The sequence below is a fragment of the Leopardus geoffroyi genome, chromosome E1 (genome assembly GCF_018350155.1).
Source record: "Leopardus geoffroyi isolate Oge1 chromosome E1, O.geoffroyi_Oge1_pat1.0, whole genome shotgun sequence".
Taxonomy (NCBI): domain Eukaryota; kingdom Metazoa; phylum Chordata; class Mammalia; order Carnivora; family Felidae; genus Leopardus; species Leopardus geoffroyi.
Window position 1 is genome coordinate 24,988,314 of NC_059330.1, and position 17,973 is coordinate 25,006,286.

At 37.0% G+C, this 17,973-nt stretch overlaps 1 protein-coding gene across 3 annotated transcripts in view; it reads right to left on the reverse strand.

The window, feature by feature from the left end:
• USP32 (ubiquitin specific peptidase 32) overlaps positions 1–17,973 on the reverse strand; it is a 242,450-nt gene that overhangs the window by 35,766 nt on the left and 188,711 nt on the right. For 2 of the 3 annotated variants that reach the window (XM_045488181.1, XM_045488183.1), the window contains 8 exons: positions 13,820–13,995; positions 12,899–13,039; positions 7,571–7,730; positions 3,630–3,784; positions 2,457–2,538; positions 1,578–1,652; positions 664–802; positions 119–224 (listed from right to left, as the gene is read on the reverse strand). In XM_045488181.1, the coding sequence (XP_045344137.1) occupies positions 119–224; positions 664–802; positions 1,578–1,652; positions 2,457–2,538; positions 3,630–3,784; positions 7,571–7,730; positions 12,899–13,039; positions 13,820–13,995 (1,034 nt within the window). The remainder of the gene's footprint in view (positions 1–118; positions 225–663; positions 803–1,577; positions 1,653–2,456; positions 2,539–3,629; positions 3,785–7,570; positions 7,731–12,898; positions 13,040–13,819; positions 13,996–17,973) is intronic. The other variant, XM_045488182.1, reaches the window with a different exon arrangement.

Below are 17,973 nucleotides of genomic sequence, written 5' to 3' on the forward strand. Positions count from 1 at the left end.
AAAAAACATTAGTTAAACTAAAACTAAAAAAGCTAAACATAAAAAGCATGTGGAGAAAAGAATTACTTAAACAACTGCTTAGGACTTAAATACTTTCATATTATTTTAATCTGCTTACCCGAAGTTTTAACGGGGCGACATTCTTCTGAGTTCCACTCCAAAGTTCCTGTACTAAATCCCCATAGCACTTAGCCATATGCCCCTTCATACCAATGGGATTTGTCCTAGAAGTTTAAAGAGGAGAATTTTTGCCAAAGATTCTCATAAATCACAATCACAGAAATGCCTAGCATCTATTTTCTCACATCAAAATATCTTTTTTAAATTTTTTTTTTTTTCAACGTTTATTTATTTTTGGGACAGAGAGAGACAGAGCATGAACAGGGGAGGGGCAGAGAGAGAGGGAGACACAGAATCGGAAACAGGCTCCAGGCTCTGAGCCATCAGCCCAGAGCCCGACGCGGGGCTCAAACTCACGGACCGCGAGATCGTGACCTGGCTGAAGTCGGACGCTTAACCGACTGCGCCACCCAGGCGCCCCCAAAATATCTTTTTTAAACAAGTATGTCTTTCCCCTCATTTCATACTAAATAGGGCAAATAAGACTTTTGGGTTCATATCAAAATTATAAAGAGAGAGCAATGAATCAGGAAATATTATTACCTGTTGAGTTCATAAAGATGTCTCCCTGAGATAAAATACTGTGTCAGTGGCTGTGTGTTACTAACACACTGGATGCTTGAGTTCATGAAGCATGTGTTTCCCAGGTTACTCAGACCTGTGGCTCCTTTTTCTGTGGGAACTGGAACAAACAATATGAGAAAGAAGCTTAGCTATAGTAAGACGTCACAAACCAAACAGTTACTTGTATTTGATGCAAAGATTTTTAAAATTCTTTCAGTTGGCTAAATGGAGCTAATACTTCTTTTTCCAGTCTTGGAATGCTAAAAGTAGAGAAGGTTTTTCATGGGATGTCACTGGCAATCATGATAATCCAAGTTCATTTGTGATCTAAATGTAGCAATGATTCTCTTTAACTGCTATGATAGTTTTTTTTTTTTTTTTTAAATGTTTTTATTTATTTTTGAGACAGAGAGAGACAGAACATGAGCAGGGCAGGGGTAGAGAGAGAGGGGGACACAGAATCCGAAGCAGGCCCCAGGCTCTGAGCTGTCAGCACAGAGCCTGACGCGGGGCTCAAACTCACGGACTGTGAGATCATGATCTGAGCTGAAGTCGGATGCTTAACTGACTAAGCCACCCAGGCACCCCTGCTATGATAGTTTTTTAGAATTCAAACAATTCTCTCCTAGTATCGGGTCTTTAAAAAGATATAAATTATTTAATTGTGAGGTTAGAAAAAATGTGATGCTTCAGGAAAAAGTAAAGTAAAAGGGGAACTAGTTCACTTTTGAACTAGAGGGCCAAAAGTTAACACTTCAATAGATAAGAAAATTAAAAAAAAAAAAGAAGGAGGAGGAGGAGGAGCATAAGCAGAGGAAGAAGAAGAGGAAGAAGAAGAAGAAGACGATGACTTTTAAGATCATCTCTTTAAAAATAATACATTAGAGACTTACCCTTGTGTCTATCTATTTTACTACTGTTTGCTATAAAGGACATTTCCTCAGGCCAACTCATATCTTTGTTGCGAACTGGAAAGACAGAAAATGTGTTAATTTCTTATCTATATCCATTTAATTGCTTCTGTTTTTTTTTTTTTTGAAAAGAGTTTATTTCTAAATAAACCAGAAACTGAAAAAAAGGGGTTAATTTTGTAATTGATTCTAAAACTATTCCAACTCTATATTGGGGACTTTACAGTCACTTAATTAGAATTCATTAGTAAGCTATTCCCTCAATTACCTGCCTGAATTAAAATTATACTCAAGTATTGATAAATGTAATTAAAACTCTTAAACTCAATGCATTAGAATTATCACAATTCCTTCTTAAATTGTGACAACTGTTAGAGTAAAACTCTATTTTAATACAAAGGCAGCTAGCAATGTTTCCAAAAATCTTGATGGGAAAAGATACATTTTAAATTTTCAATGACACGTGCATGCCACTATGTAAATGTATATGTGAATATACAAGTAAGCTCTGTTGGTGAGTGACCAGTGTTGATGACTAATGAAAGCCTGTGCCACTAACTGTGCCAGAAAGTTAGTTTTCTTACTCAAACTCAAAAAAAGGCAGCTTGAAATTTCTAAGAAATTTTGTAAATTTATAACCGAATTCACTTGCTTCTACCCACCATTTCCATCCATTGCCAGCCAATGAATGTAGACATATTTTTCTTTTAAAGCAATCTTGATAGAATGTAGGATTACATAAGACCTTAATAGTTTTTCTTTACTATAATAGTTAGAAAAATTATAAAATGAATTATTGAGTAACTAAACCTTAAATTCTTTCCCTAAAATCTAATATAGATGCATGCTTCCATCTTGTACCTTCAATTACCAGATGCTGCTCATCCTGGATTTTCAAATATTCCAATCTATGATCCTCATCATCCAGAAGAGTAAGGTAATTCTGGTAAGGAGGAGGAAATGTTTTTGTTAAATTGATTACTAAATTTAAAACAAAATGGAAATAAAATAAAAATGAATGACAAACACATCCTTGAAGTTCTATAACTTATGTGACAGATATGTGGATATTATAGTTGTTCAGAAATATTAATAATTTAATTGGCAACATGAGAGAAAAACAATGTCAACTTCATAAACAAATACTTTATGTCTCTAAAACAAAGTTATAACAGAATTTTGGGGAGATCAGAAGACTTACCATACATCAAACCAAAATTCACTGAGATTTAGATTTTCTGAAGCACTTACAGAACTTTTCTCTAGTACCTGGTATGAAATTCAGTAAACATGTTTGTGAACCAAAACTAGGGGTGTCTGGGTGGCTCAGTTGGTTAAGCATCTGATTTTGGCTCAGGTCATGATCTCATGGCTTATGAGCTCGAGCCTGTGTTGGGCTCTGTGCTGACAGCTCAGAGTCTGGAGCTTGCTTTGGATTCTGTGTCTCCCTCTCTCTCTGTGCCCCTCCCCACTCGTGTCTTCTTTGTCTCTCTCAAAAATAAATATTTAAAAAAAAGAACCAAAATATAAAATCATATAGGACAATTACACGTTTTTGTTTGTACTCACCCTATTTAAAGTGCTCACAAAGTTAAGTCATTTAATTCTAAGCGAGATCTATTATTTTGCCTGTTTACTCATGAGAAAATTGAGACAGTTAAGTAACTTGCTCTGGGTTATACAGCTAAAGTGGCAGAGACAAGATTAACCCCTGGCAGTGTGGTTCCAGGAATCGTGCTATTCACTATTATACCATACTGTCTCTCAATGGTGATCATAGGAGGATGTTACAAAGAGGGAACAATGGAATACAGAACTGGTTAAAACTATTTATGATCCAATTTCAAAGTATAATCTGAAAACACACTGCATATATTAGGAAGAACATATAAGCATTTAATAGCACTGCCTCTGAGGAAAGTGAGAGATAGAGGTCAGAGGTTGGGAACAAAGAATTTTCACTATATACTTGTGTACCATTTGATTCTTTTCAACATGTGTATATAAATTACCTTACAACAGGAGATGACTTACCTCACTGTTGTACAGCCACAGACGCATATCTTCCTCTTTGATGCGTAGCCTCTGAGATAGATATTCATGAATTTCCTTGATGGTCTGCATTCGACTAAAACAGCCTGTATAGGCTAAGACCCGCTTTAAGGGCGCATTCGGAGAAGGTACATTTCCTATGGTCATAGTAATCATGATAAGGAAAACGGCAGATATAAAAAAGAGCTCCCTGATCAGCAATGACTATTTCAGAAAATAATGATGAGAAATGAGAATTATAGCTTTAATAATTTTAAAAATTAAGAAGCTTTAGAAGTGCCTGGGTGTCTTAGTTAAGCATCCGACTTCGGCTCAGGTCATGATCTCGTGGTTTGTGGGTTCGAGCCCCGCGTCAGCCTCTGTGCTGACAGCTTGGAGTCTGGAGCCTGCTTCAGATTCTGTGTCTCCCTCTGTCTGACCCTCCCCCATTCACACTGTCTCTGTCAAAAATAAATTAACATTAAAAAAAAAGAAGAAGAAGCTTTAAAATAAAGCTGTAAAATGAAGACAGGGGACCAACTGTGTTAAAGTAAGTTTAAAGTCAGTCTTAACTTTGAAAGGAAGAGCAACAAAATCAGAGGCCCAAATTAACAGGCAGTATTTGGATCCCAAGAAAGGTGGCATGTATCAACAATTGACCCTGGTATCTTGGCTGTCCTCGGCAGGGTTACATGCAATAGCAAAACCAAAATTCAGTGTAAGAATGGGGAAGATAATATGGGACTGGATTTGAATTCCACAGTTAACTGGATTCATTGAAAAGAAAACCACTGGCCCAAAATGGCATCACTTAGGTTAAAGCCTTAAGTCAATAAACCAGGACTTAAAACCTAACCTAACTGCAGTTTCAAACCCCCAGAAATGTAACCTTTAACCAGTCAACATAGGAATTTCTTTGTCAGTACTAGGAAATTTACTGATAGACTCCTACCATTCCCCTTAAGAGGGAGACCCTGCCTAAAACAGTGGAATCTTTGCTAACAGTTTCCCTTTTTCCACTCCCTCTCTACCTTTAAAAACCTTTCCTTTTCTGTAAGCCCTTGGGAGCTCCCTACTACTTGCTAGACGGGATGCTGCCAAATTCATAAATTGATTAATAAAGCCAATTAGATCTTTAAAATTTCCTTGGTTGAATTTTTGTTATTTAGCAACCTGACCCACTTTCTCCCTTTTTTTAAAGTTTATTTATTTTGAGAAAGAGAGCAAAAGAGCGTGACTGAGGGAAGGACAGAGGGAGAGAGAATCCCAAGCAGGCTCCACATTGTCAGGGCAGACAGAGCCTGACGTGGGGCTCAATCCCACAAACTGAGATCATGACCTGAGTCAAGATTAAGAGTTAAATGCTTAACTGACTGAGCCACCCACGCACCCCCTGACCCACTTTCTTAAAATAAACTATCTGTGAATTACTAACCCGATCATTCTCAGTTATTAAGTGCCCCGATAACCTGGCACATTAGTACAATCACATAAGAAACTTTTGTTTAGAATTCTAAGTAGGCATACACTCTACCAAGTGGAGTTAAAAGTGAAATCAAGAACCTTCCTGTGAATTAAAAAAAAAAAAATCACCCTGCTGAAAAGGTAGGAGGAAAACCGTATGGCCTGCCTGCCCAGTAAGAAGATAGCAGACATGATCTTTAATTCCTAGAGGGCTCAAGAAACAAAAACAATGGCAGCAAGGGAAAAGAGTGACAAGTAAAGAAAGAATATATCAAGTTTAACCACATACTTCAAAAGAGAAGGTGGATGAAATGACAAAGGATTATGGAAGTCAAAAATCGTTTGCTAAAACAATCTACTAAACCCTGGTTAATTTTTCAGCCAAAAACCCAGGCAAGAGTTGTAGCTTAAAATGGTCCTCTCTAGCTATATAGCATATTATAGTTTACTGAACAACCCAAAACAAAACAAAAAAAACCCCTTAGCATATCAATATAATCCACCTAGGGTACAAGTATACATGCCAGGCAATTTTCTACCCATTCAATGGAGACTTAGCTTTTTTCCCCTTATTAAATGCATGTAAGTTTTCATCTACTAAACAAAGCAGAGAAAAGTATTGGTATCATCCACTTTTTAAAGAACTTCCAAAAAGAATTCACTCACCTACAATAGGTTGAAAAATCATATAAGAAACAAAGCCCTCTGTAGCTTTCTCTGTCAAAAAGGCTACATTGAAGGCTTTAAACATGGTTTGTACATCTGTCACTTCAAAAGGAGTAAAAGAGCCTAGTAAATAACCCTTAATACATTGAGTAAGAAGAAAGATGAAAACTATGTTACAGCAGAACAAAACCCAACCATGATCAATTTTAAACACACAGAGCAAATCTTTTACAATCATCAGTGAGCAAAGAATAATTCCTAACAGAAAGTAATAGAGCAAATTTCTCCAATTATACATCAGAGGATTAGTTATAAGATTACAGCAAGAAAGCATCATTTTTACAAACTTCAAAATGATTAATGATTGATTTCAGAACTAATTAGTAAGGAATAAAAATTTCAAATTAAGAATAAATTTAGAGCAATAACTACCCAGTTCTAGGATTCAAAAGCATTTGCAAGTGTAGTGTCCAAGTCAATTTCTATAGTCTTAAGCCACATAAGAAATTTATTTGAATTCTAGACAGTTTTTATAGCATAGCTCATTAAGCAGGCAGCCACTTATTACACATACTTTTGTGTTTTTGAATAGCACCAACAAATCTAGTGGAATTTACAGAAGCAGCAAAAATCTAGGATCAGCACAAGAGTTACAAAGAATACTTACTAAAAGCACAACAACACATTTTTCCTCTCATGTTATCTTTCAAAGAGAATTGAAAAAAATATATGCTAGGGTGCCATGGAAGCAAGGCAAATACTTTTATTCAATGGAAAATTAAATCAAGAATGTTTCACAGTGATTCTATTTCACTGTTCCTTGATTTTGACATTTTCCCCAAAGACAAAATTTGGTTAGGTAGAAGCCAATACTTTGCTATAATTCTTACCAAACAATATGTGTAAGAATCTCCATATATAATTTGAATATAACCTTTAAGAAAGGCATAAAACTAATTCTATTTAATTTCAAGGGAGGGATGATAGTGATTATAGAGTTGGTTTGGGTTCTTACATACTAAGTTATATTAATTATAATAACATTGTGGCATTATTAACACAAAGTCTGAGATTTTGTGTAAATGGATGAACTCATTACTTCTGCTGAAGAACAATGTCAAATATTTGCAAAGTAAAAGCACAAGGCAAGTCCTGCCTGTCAATAAAATTTAACATAACAGAGAAATCAAGGGGGAACTTTTTGTAGGTAATACATCAAAATGGGAACTTTTATGTCATTTTGATAGGCTTGATGTTTTTCAAAGCCAATGTATCATTTTAGTTTTCAAAAATATATCCTTCATTTTATATATATTATCTGTCTTCTTATAAAGGCTCTGTGGGCCAAGCATGAGAAATGTATCATGTTTTCTCAAAAAAAGTCCCCCAAAACACCAACCAACAAACAAAAATATGATATTGCAAAAGAAATTACTTTCAGATATTTGAGTGGAGGTGAAAAGATTAGTCAGTCACAGACTGACAGGTTTTACCTTAGGTCAAGGAAATAATTTACAATGGATGGTTTTCAAAGAAAAAAAGTATATGAAATATATTTCTATTTATTTTCTTTGTATGTTGACTAGCCAGAAAAAGAAACAACTCTTCTCAGTTTGCTGCTGAGATTTTGCCACTACCCCATCTAGTCTTGCGCATGACCATAGATCTAAGCCCCATTGATGATTTACTGATTCTGAATGAAAGCAGATGGGAATGTGTATTAGTACAGTGGCACCAGACTTCGAGCAACTTGGGTTTTGTTTGTTTGTTTGTTTCAACAAATGCATGGTATTCTTGCTGCATTCTTAAGTTACCTCTTGGTAAATGCTGAGGAAACATTCTCAGGCTCATCATACCCATATTCACCCAGATGTTAGACTGCTGTGTCCGAGTGGCAGGCTGCTGTCTTAGGAAGAGAAGATATCGAGGAAATAACTCTAGCTCTGGGATTTCTGTCTTGCTATTCTTGATTACCTGTTGTCATATAAGATATAATGTGATCACTATAAAAGAAACAAAATTTGTCATTTTTATCTAATTTCTGAGATGTATGTATGTATGTATTTAGAGCGAACAAGGGAAGGGCAGAGAGAGTGTGGGAGAGAGAGAATCCCAAGTAGGCTCCCTAGTGTCAGCGCAGAGCTTGGTGTGGGGCTCGAACCCACGAACCGCAAGATCATTACCTGAGCCGAAATCAAGAATTGGACGCTTAACTGACAGAGCCACCCAGGAGCTCCACGGACAAATTCCTAGCACTAGAGGTATAAGTCAAAAAGTATGGAAGATCGTTATCATTAACTACAAGTCCTTTTGCCAAAGCGTAGCAATTTTCTTAGAAGTGTATGAACATACTTCTCTCATAAGATATTCTCCGAAATGTATGAACATTTATTTTACAATATTCTCAGAAACCTATGAATGTGCTTCTCTCATAAAACCTTATCATTGGACATCATTTGAAAACACCTTATTTCTTCAATAAAGAATAAATTTGCTTCAATTTTTATTTATTACTCAGGATAAAAATGTTTTCATATAAAAATTTGCTGTCTAGGGGCACCTGGGTGGCCCAGTTGGTTGGGCGACTGGCTTGATTTTGGCTCAAGTCATGATCTCACCATTTATGAGAATAGGCCCCACCCATATCAGGCTCTGTGCCTGCTTGGGATTCTCTCCCTCCTCTGTCCCTTCCCTGCTCTCTCAAAAAAAAAAAAAAAAGAAAAAAAAAAAACTTAAGAAAAAATTTGCTATCTATGTTCTACTGTGTAACTGGTTTGTTCAGTGTATTTTTGTCTATGATTAAAACAACTACATTGGATGTACAAAACTAAGACTTATGTTGTTGAAACAGGATTTTTCTGGGGCACCTGGGTGGCTCAGTCGGTTAAACATCTGACTCCTGATTTTGGCTCAGGTCAGGATCTCACGGTTTGTGGGATCAAGCCCAGTATCAGGCTCCGTGCTGACAGCACGAAACCTGCTTGGGATTCTCTCTCTCTCTTGTTCTCTCTGCCCTTCCCTCGCTTGTACTCTCTCTCAAAATAAATAAGAAAAAAAAAAAGAAACAATTTCTCAGTAATCCCCTGCAATAATGTGTTTGCCAGCCCAAAGATACAGGAAAACATTTCATTATAAAAATATTGCTCTATGAATTTTAAGAGTTGAACATTATCAAATTAGTATTCCAAAAGGATAGCAGAATTAACACTCTTTAAAACATAAAATCCTACATAATGTTTAACAGTCTCCAGTGATCAGGCTTTATTTTATTTCCCTCTGCCCTAGTAACCAGTGTTTTCTGCAATAGAGCATTTTTCAACACCAAGAGGGGGCAGTAAAGAACCAGATAAAAACAATGATACAAACCACACTTTTAGTACTTTTTCTTAAAATTCTGACAGGCTACAGTATGGCACTCGAAAAGCTCCACTTGGGAGGTTTTTCAAATCCTACTTAAATGATAAGCAGTAACTCTCTCCCTGGTATTCTCTTTAGACTGCTAGAAGAAGTCTGTCCACTTCTAAATAGGCACTGACAGCTACAAAACCAACCATCATTCTTATGGTTTCAGTTTTACATGATTTGAGGAAAAATTAATAATTCAATATCTGGGGCACCTGCCTGGCTCAGAGGAACATGGTACCCCTTGGTCTTGGGGTAGGGAGAGATTACTTAAATAAAAAAAATAATAACAGTATCTGTAGTTGTAAAGCTATATAAAAACATACCTTTGGCAGAATTCTGAACTGATAATGAAGTAGTTTTTATAATGCCCATCTTGCTTGCCAAGATAAAAGTGCTTTCGTGAGCAAACTACAAATTAACAAATTCTTATGTACAAACATACAAAACACATTTATTTACTTTTTAATTATTCTTGTCTTTGAACTTCTTAACCTCAGTGACAACTGCAAACAACAGATGCAATTCCATTTGCAGGAATTTACCGTAAAGAGATCACCACACCATGTTGGGAAAGAAAACGCTCGCCAGAAATTTTTTTTCCAGAAATTTTTTTTAACAATTAGGTGCTAGAGGCAAACTAAATGCCTATCAGTAGGTGATTGGTTAATAAATTATGATTTATGTATATATGCAAGTGTATATGTATGCAAAGTATATAAAGGAACACTGTGCAATTACTGAAAATAATGGTACAGATCTAGATTTACTGACCTAGAATGATATCCACAGCATCTATGTTAGATTGAAAATAGCAGGTCACAAAACATCAGGTATAAGATGATTCAATTTCATAAAATTACCCACACATATCTACTTACATATGTATATGTATGAGTAGGCACAGAGGAATGCACACTGCTTAGAAAGATACACACCAAAAAGTTAATAGTGGTTATCTTTTAAGTAGTAGGATTTGGCATTATTTTTATTTCTTTGTTTTTTTTGTGTGTCACTTATCACTGAGCATGTACAACATGTACAAATTAAATATTTTTAAAAAATATTTTTATTTATTTTTGAGAGAGAGTGAGCACGAACAGAGAAGGTGCAGACAGAGGGGGAGAGAGAGGATCTGAAGCGGGGTACACACTGTCAACAGAGAGTCAACGTGAGGCTGGAACTCCCAAACCATGACATCATGATCTGAGCTGAAGTCGGACGTTCAACTGACTGAGCCACCCAGGTGCCCCCTTGGTGTGTATATGTATCTATATACTTTAATAATTTGTATTTTATTTAGAGAGAGAAAGAGTGAGCACAGCAGGGGAGAAGGGCAGAGTGGGTGGGGGGGAAGGAGAGAGAGAGACAGAGAAAGAGAGACAGAGAATCTTAAGCAGGCTCCACACTCAGTGTAGAGCCCAATGTCGGGCTCGATCTCACAACTGTGAAATCATGACCTGAGCTGAAATCAAGAGTCGGACGCTCAACTGACTGAGTCACCCAGGTGCCCCAAAGATATTATTTAAATAAATAGTATGACTTATATAAGTATGAAGGTGAAAAACATTAATTTTTAACCTTGCCATGGCAATACACTTAGTATTCTCTACCTGAAAACACCATATTTAAATTTTTTTACAGCACTTTTTCCTGTAAGCAGGCAAATTTAGAGATTAAAAAAATACTATTAAGCCAGTAAATGCAGCTTTGATCTAGTAAAATTACTTTAATATTTGTCTGACCTCAATGTAAAAACATGACCTTGCATGGGGCTCTGAAAAACTCATTTAATAATTATAATGATGATGATGATGATAATATTAGCAACAGTCAATATTTACTGACCACTTACTATAAATCAGATGCTGTCCTAATCATACATATTATTTAATTATCAAAACTCTAATGAAGTAGATATTGTTATCTTCATTTTACAGAGGAGGACACTGGGATTTAGAGATTGGAACGCTGGTAATCCAAATCTAGGCAGCCTCTAAAACATCAAAGTATATATGTGTCAAACATAATTATCAACAATGTTTTCCCTGTAGATATAGAATATTAAGATACAGCAGGAAAGTCCCAGAAATTAAGGGGTGCCTGGGTGGCTCAGTCAATTAAGTGTCCAACTTTGGCTCAGGTCATGATCTCAAGGTTCGTGGGTTCAACCGTGTTGGGCTCTGTGCTGATAGCTCAGAGCCTGGAGCCTGCTTCAGATTCTGTCTTCCTCTCTCTCTGTGCCTCCCCTGTTAGTGCTCTGTATCTGTCTCTCAAAAATGAATAAAAACATTAAAAAAAATTTTTTTAAGATACAGCAGGAAAGTCCCAGAAATTAAGTGACTAACTGAAGGACTACCCCACCTCCCAATAAATAAAGTATATATAAAGAATATAAAGAATAAAGTACATATAGTATATATATCTATGTATATTCATATATATATGTATCTATCTAGGGGTCCTGATGACAAATACAGTAGGAAACTTTTGGAGCCAAGAAACACAATACTAAATTCCTGATTCCAACTTAAACACAATTTTTAATAAACATAATTATTAATAACTCAAAATCAACATCAAAATTATACACTAGAGCTTTATAGCAGATTTTACTCTTTTTAGAAGTGATCTAAGTAACTGTATCTCATCCATGCAAACTTTCCTAGTATAAGAAAGTTCTATCTTGGGGCAAGTTCTATCTTGGGGCTGCCTTGGTGGCTCAGTTGGTTAAGTGTCCAACTGCTGATTTCGGCTCAGGTCATGACCACATGGTTTGTGGTATTGAGCCCCGCACTGGACTCCATGCTGTCAGCTTGGGACTCTCTCTCTTGTCTTTCTGCCCGCCCCCTGCTCACACATGCTCCCTCTCAAAATAAATAAATAAACGCTTAAAAAAAGAAAGTGCTATCTCAGACACTGTATGAAGGAGAGTGTTTCTTGATCTACAAAAAGAACCTTTTTACAAAGTATTTTACTGCATTGACAATGCAAAGTATTCAGAGTAATGAGTCCTGTTGTTTACTGTATAAGCACAACAGATGTTGTTTAGTAAACTCGTTAATATTTTGATATTATATACTTCAAGTCTTTTAAATTATTTTAGAACATTTTATTTATGCTCTGAATGACTCATCCTAGTAATGGCAACAATCAGCATTCACAAGCCTTGAATTCCTGTTATCATATGTTGTGATCATTTTTGTGTCCTTCCTTCAAAAAGACAAAACACAAAAATCCACCAACAGCTATGGGAAGAATCAATCCCTAACTGGATGCCTGTGTGGTTAATGCAAATTATAGTTTCAGAAGTAACTACTACACCACTTCCTCTATATTCACTGAACTTTTTGGCACCGGCTTTCAGACTTCTGCTCAGCCTAAGTCCTGCATTATCCTAAAGTCTGTGTTTATGTGGATGACTTATTTAATAGCCTAGCCTCATAATATCCTTGACTTTACTTAATTCAGTGACTATTCTCTCCACTCCATGTAGCCACACACTCCCATAAACACATCACTGAAGAGTTGGTACCTAATACAGTGCTCAGTAAATGGCTGAACAAATGAATGAATACATGTAAAAGGAACATAAATTTTGTTCAACTAATTTACAGGTACTGAGTATTCTGCTGTCACAGGTAAGAACTAATTTGTGGATAGTGAAATTCATATGGAAAAGTAACAGAAGACCCAAACTAGGACTGTTCCTTAGATAAAGCACTACTAGTTATACTTACAGGTCTAGGAAGGGCCAGGTTTGCTCCATACCAGTGATAAAGTGCTCTCCACACAGGTTCTGGAACCATTTCATAATCTCTTCCGTGGATCAGCTGTGGGGTTCGTTTTAATCGTCCTCCTTCTAGTGTTAACGATGTAGCCTTAGAAAGAATGGAACACAAATGTTGATTTTTAGTATTTTTAGTATTTACAGAGTCTTGTGTTTTAACATAACCTAGACACAGGAGAACAAACACATATGTCACGACTCAGTTTTATGTTACTGGAAAAAAAATGAATTTTCTATAAGAGATTTTTATTTTTAACTTTCAAAATAAATTATTTAAGGAAGATAACTCAAGGCAAATTATTTGAAAAATCATTAGAGCATCTGGAAATAAGACTGGTTTTCACAGATTTCTTTCAAACACAGTATAAAATATTATTTTAGGAAAAACAAATTCCACATACACATAAAACTACATTTTCACAGTAGCTGTCCTAAGAATTTTTTTTTTTTTTTTTTACATTTATTTATTTTTGAGAGACAGAGAGACAGAGCACAAGTGGGGAGGGGCAGCGAAGGAGACAGAATCCAAAGCAGGCTCCAGGCTCTGAGCTGTCAGCACAGAGCCTGATGCAGGGCTCAAACTCACAAACTGCAAGATCATGACCTGAGCCGAAGTCAGACTCTTAACCGATTGAGCCACCCAGGCGCCCCAAGAATACTTTTAAAGATTACTACTGCTTCTATATCATAAAATATTCTCTAAATCATAAAATATTCTCACAGATGTGTACTATGCAGAGATATCCATCTACACCAGGTTAATTAGTGAATCATGAATGTATGAATGTTGTGCTATGTGTTAAAACCTCTAGAAAGGAATTTATTTGCCACTTGAAAGAGAATTATTTTAAGTAGATGTCAAATCACTTACCTTTACTGGTTCTTGAGTTACTAATGGCTGGTTATCAATAGCCCCTGGTTTCTGAGGACTGAGATGCAACAAAATGTTCCCATTGGCTCCTAGCAAACATTGGTTGTTGTTGTCAGAAGTGTTATGCTGTCGAGCAAAGCACATATCTGCCCCTGGTGTGGCAGAATACAGAAAGCCTGTAAGGGAAAAGAGGATGGAATCTCTTTATTTTTAGTTATTATACATAGGCTTGAAGATATGAACTCAGTGTCCATGTATTATGCTATTTTTGTGTTGGCACGTCAGTCAGTACAGTATAATATTCTGATAACTGTAGAAGATAGGAAATATACATGTATTCTTTCTGGAAAACACCTAGCATAACACTAGGTGGAAGAAAAGTTTTAAAAACTGTTACCAAATGGACATTTGGCCAACCTCCTAAAATATCTAGTAAGTCACAAGAATTACACATCCTTTGACAGGAAAAGAAGTATGGCCAAATAGCTGGGCTCTCACACAGTCACCTTTAATTCTTCTCTTCCACCTATAAACACATTCCAAATGTTCTTAGTAGATAATGGTGATAAGAAGAAGAAGTATTAAAAAAAAAGGGGGGGGGAGGAAAACAGGGGAAGAAGAAGGGGTAAGGGGTAGGGATAGGGGGTAGGGGGAGGAGGAAGAGAAGTCTCTAAACCAAAGGGAAGGAGCTAAAACAAGAATAGAAGAGTACCAGAGGGGAAGGAATGGTTTCCTAATAAACTTATTTCAAAGGAAGACATACAGGTTACAAAAGAAAGATGCAAACAGAAAAATGATTAATGATGACCTAGAGTTGTGAACCTCAATGGTATTTTAAGGTATTTCAACTCTAAACTATAGGCTAATCTAGGGTAAACATTCTAGCCATCAATCACTTTAAATCTCTTATCTGTGGCACTGCTTAGCCTGTGGATAGCACAGGTCAGAGTGAGCACATATCAAAAAGGACCTTAAGAGGGTTAAGAAATAATCTTGGTGTTAAGGCTCATGAGAGAGAGCACTTCTAGGACTGCTAAGTGATCACTATAATGTCAGATGGGGAACAAGGAGTAGATTCTACAAAGAACTTTGTAGAGAAGATGCTAGCTCTGTCCAATTTGAATGCTCCCTCCATGGAAAGGAAAAAAGATCTCAAAGATGAAATAACAAGAAAGTAAGTCTAAGAGTCCTGCTACTATTATCAGCAGAGTAACAGGGATCAACTCAATTCAGTTGGGCCACAAAAACATCAAGCCATTTCCTCCAAATGTATAGAAACACTGAATTTTAGATAGGTACCAAGGAGTGAGGGGGATTATGGGAAGCATTATGACTTTTGTCAATAGTTTTACAAAATAATCCCCCAGTTCTGGCCTGAAATGTCTGTAGAATCTGGTATGAGGATGCATTAAATCCAATGAAAGCAGAGACAGTCTTGGAGATGGAAATTTAGACTTTTCTCAAAAATGGTCTTCTTAAATCTAAACTTATTAACAAAATATTTTTTAAGTTATTTTGAGAGAGAGAGAGAGAAAGAGAGAGAGAAAGAAAGTGTGAGAGAAAGAGTGAGAGAAAGAGTGAGAGAGACAAAGAAAGAGTGAGCGGGGACAGGGCAGAGAGAGGGGGCAGAGTATCTGAAGAGTATCACAATGTGGGGCTTGACCTCACAAACTGTGAGATCCTGACCTGAGCGGAAGTCCTACGTTTAATCAACTGAGTCACCCAGGCACCCGACAAAGTAATTTAATATGGAGAGAAGTGGCTTAATCAGTGAATATATTTCCAAATTGAGAGATTAATGAAGTAGAATATAGAAGAGCTTCTCTTTGTAAAGCTACTAATGAATTCAAGAAACATAATTGACCATTTCATTCAAAACTTATTTCTGTGAATGGGCCAGCATTACCTTGATTCCAAAACCAAAGATCCCACAAAAGGAGATTTCCCCATGGATACAAAAATTCTCAACAAGATACTAGCAAACCAAATCCAACAATACATTAAAAGAATTATTCACCACGATCAAGTGGGATTTATTCCTGGGCTGCAGGGCTGGTTCAATATTCACAAGTAATACAAAAAAGATAAGAACCACACAATCCTCTCAATAGGTGCAAGAAAATTGTTTGACAAAATACAGCATCTTTTCTTGATAAAAAAAACTCTCAAGAAAATAGGGATAAAAGGAACATACCTCAAGATCATAAAAGCCACATATCTTTCATAATATATGAAAGACCCACTGTTAATATCTTCCTCAATGGGGAAAAACTGAGACCTTTCCTCCTAAGGTCAGGAACATGACAGGGACGTCCACTCTCACCACAATTGTTCAACATAGTGTTGGAAGTCCTAGCCTCAGCAATCAGACATTAAAAAGAATTGGCAAGGCAAAAACAGACACATAGACCAATGGAATAGAATAGAAACCCCAGAACTAGACCCACAAACATATGGCCAGCTAATCTTTGACAAAGCAGGAAAGAACATCCAGTGGAAAAAAGACAGTCTCTTTAACAAATGGTGCTGGGAGAACTGGACAGCAACAAGCAGAAGGTTGAAACTAGACCACTTTCTCACACCATTCACAAAAATAAACTCAAAATGGATAAAGGACCTGAATGTGAGACAGGAAACCATCAAAACCCTAGAGGAGAAAGCAGGAAAAGACCTCTCTGACCTCAGCCGTAGCAATCTCTTACTCGACACATCCCCAAAGGCAAGGGAATTAAAAGCAAAAATGAATTACTGGGACCTTATGAAGATAAAAAGCTTCTGCACAGCAAAGGAAACAACCAACAAAACTAAAAGGCAACCAACGGAATGGGAAAAGATATTTGCAAATGACATATCAGACAAAGGGCTAGTATCCAAAATCTATAAAGAGCTCACCAAACTCCACACCCAAAAAACAAATAATCCAGTGAAGAAATGGGCAGAAAACATGAATAGACACTTCTCTAAAGAAGACATCCAGATGGCCAACAGGCACATGAAAAGATGTTCAGCGTCGCTCCTTATCAGGGAAATACAAATCAAAACCACACTCAGATATCACCTCACGCCAGTCAGAGTGGCCAAAATGAACAAATCAGGAGACTCTAGATGCTGGAGAGGATGTGGAGAAACGGGAACCCTCTTGCACTGTTGGTGGGAATGCAAATTGGTGCAGCCGCTCTGGAAAGCAGTGTGGAGGTTCCTCAGAAAATTAAAACTAGACCTACCCTATGACCCAGCAATAGCACTGCTAGGAATTTACCCAAGGGATACAGGAGTACTGATGCATAGGGGCACTTGTACCCCAATGTTTATAGCAGCACTCTCAACAACAGCCAAATTATGGAAAGAGCCTAAATGTCCATCAACTGATGAATGGATAAAGAAATTGTGGTTTATATACACAATGGAATACTAAGTGGCAATGAGAAAGAATGAAATATGGCCTTTTGTAGCAACGTGGATGGAACTGGAGAGTGTGATGCTAAGTGAAATAAGCCATACAGAGAAAGACAGATACCATATGTGTTCACTCTTATGTGGATCCTGAGAAACTTAACAGAAACCCATGGGGGAGGGGAAGGAAAAAAAAAAAAAAAAGAGGTTAGAGTGGGAGAGAGCCAAAGCATAAGAGACTGTTAAAAACTGAGAACAAACTGAGGGTTGATGGGGGGTGGGAGGGAGGGGAGGGTGGGTGATGGGTATTGAGGAGGGCACCTTTTGGGATGAGCACTGGGTGTTGTATGGAAACCAATTTGACAATAAATTTCATATATTGAAAAAAAAAAAAAAAAAGAATTGGCAAGGAAGAAGTCAAAACTTTTACTCTTCGCAGACAACATGATACTCTACGTGGAAAACCCAGAAGACTCCACCAAAGAACTGCCAGAACTGACACGTGTATTCAGCAAAGTCACAGAATATAAAATCAACATACAGAAATATGTGGCATTTTTTTTTTAACTTTATTCATTTTTGAGAGACAGAGAGAGACAGAGCATGAGCGGGGAAGGGGCAGAGAGAGAGGGAGACACAGAATCCGAAGCAGGCTCCAGGCTCCAAGCTGTCAGCACAGAGCCCAACGCGGTGCTCGAACTCACGAACTGTGAGATCATGACCTGAGCCAAAGTCGGATGCTCAACCGACTGAGCCACCCA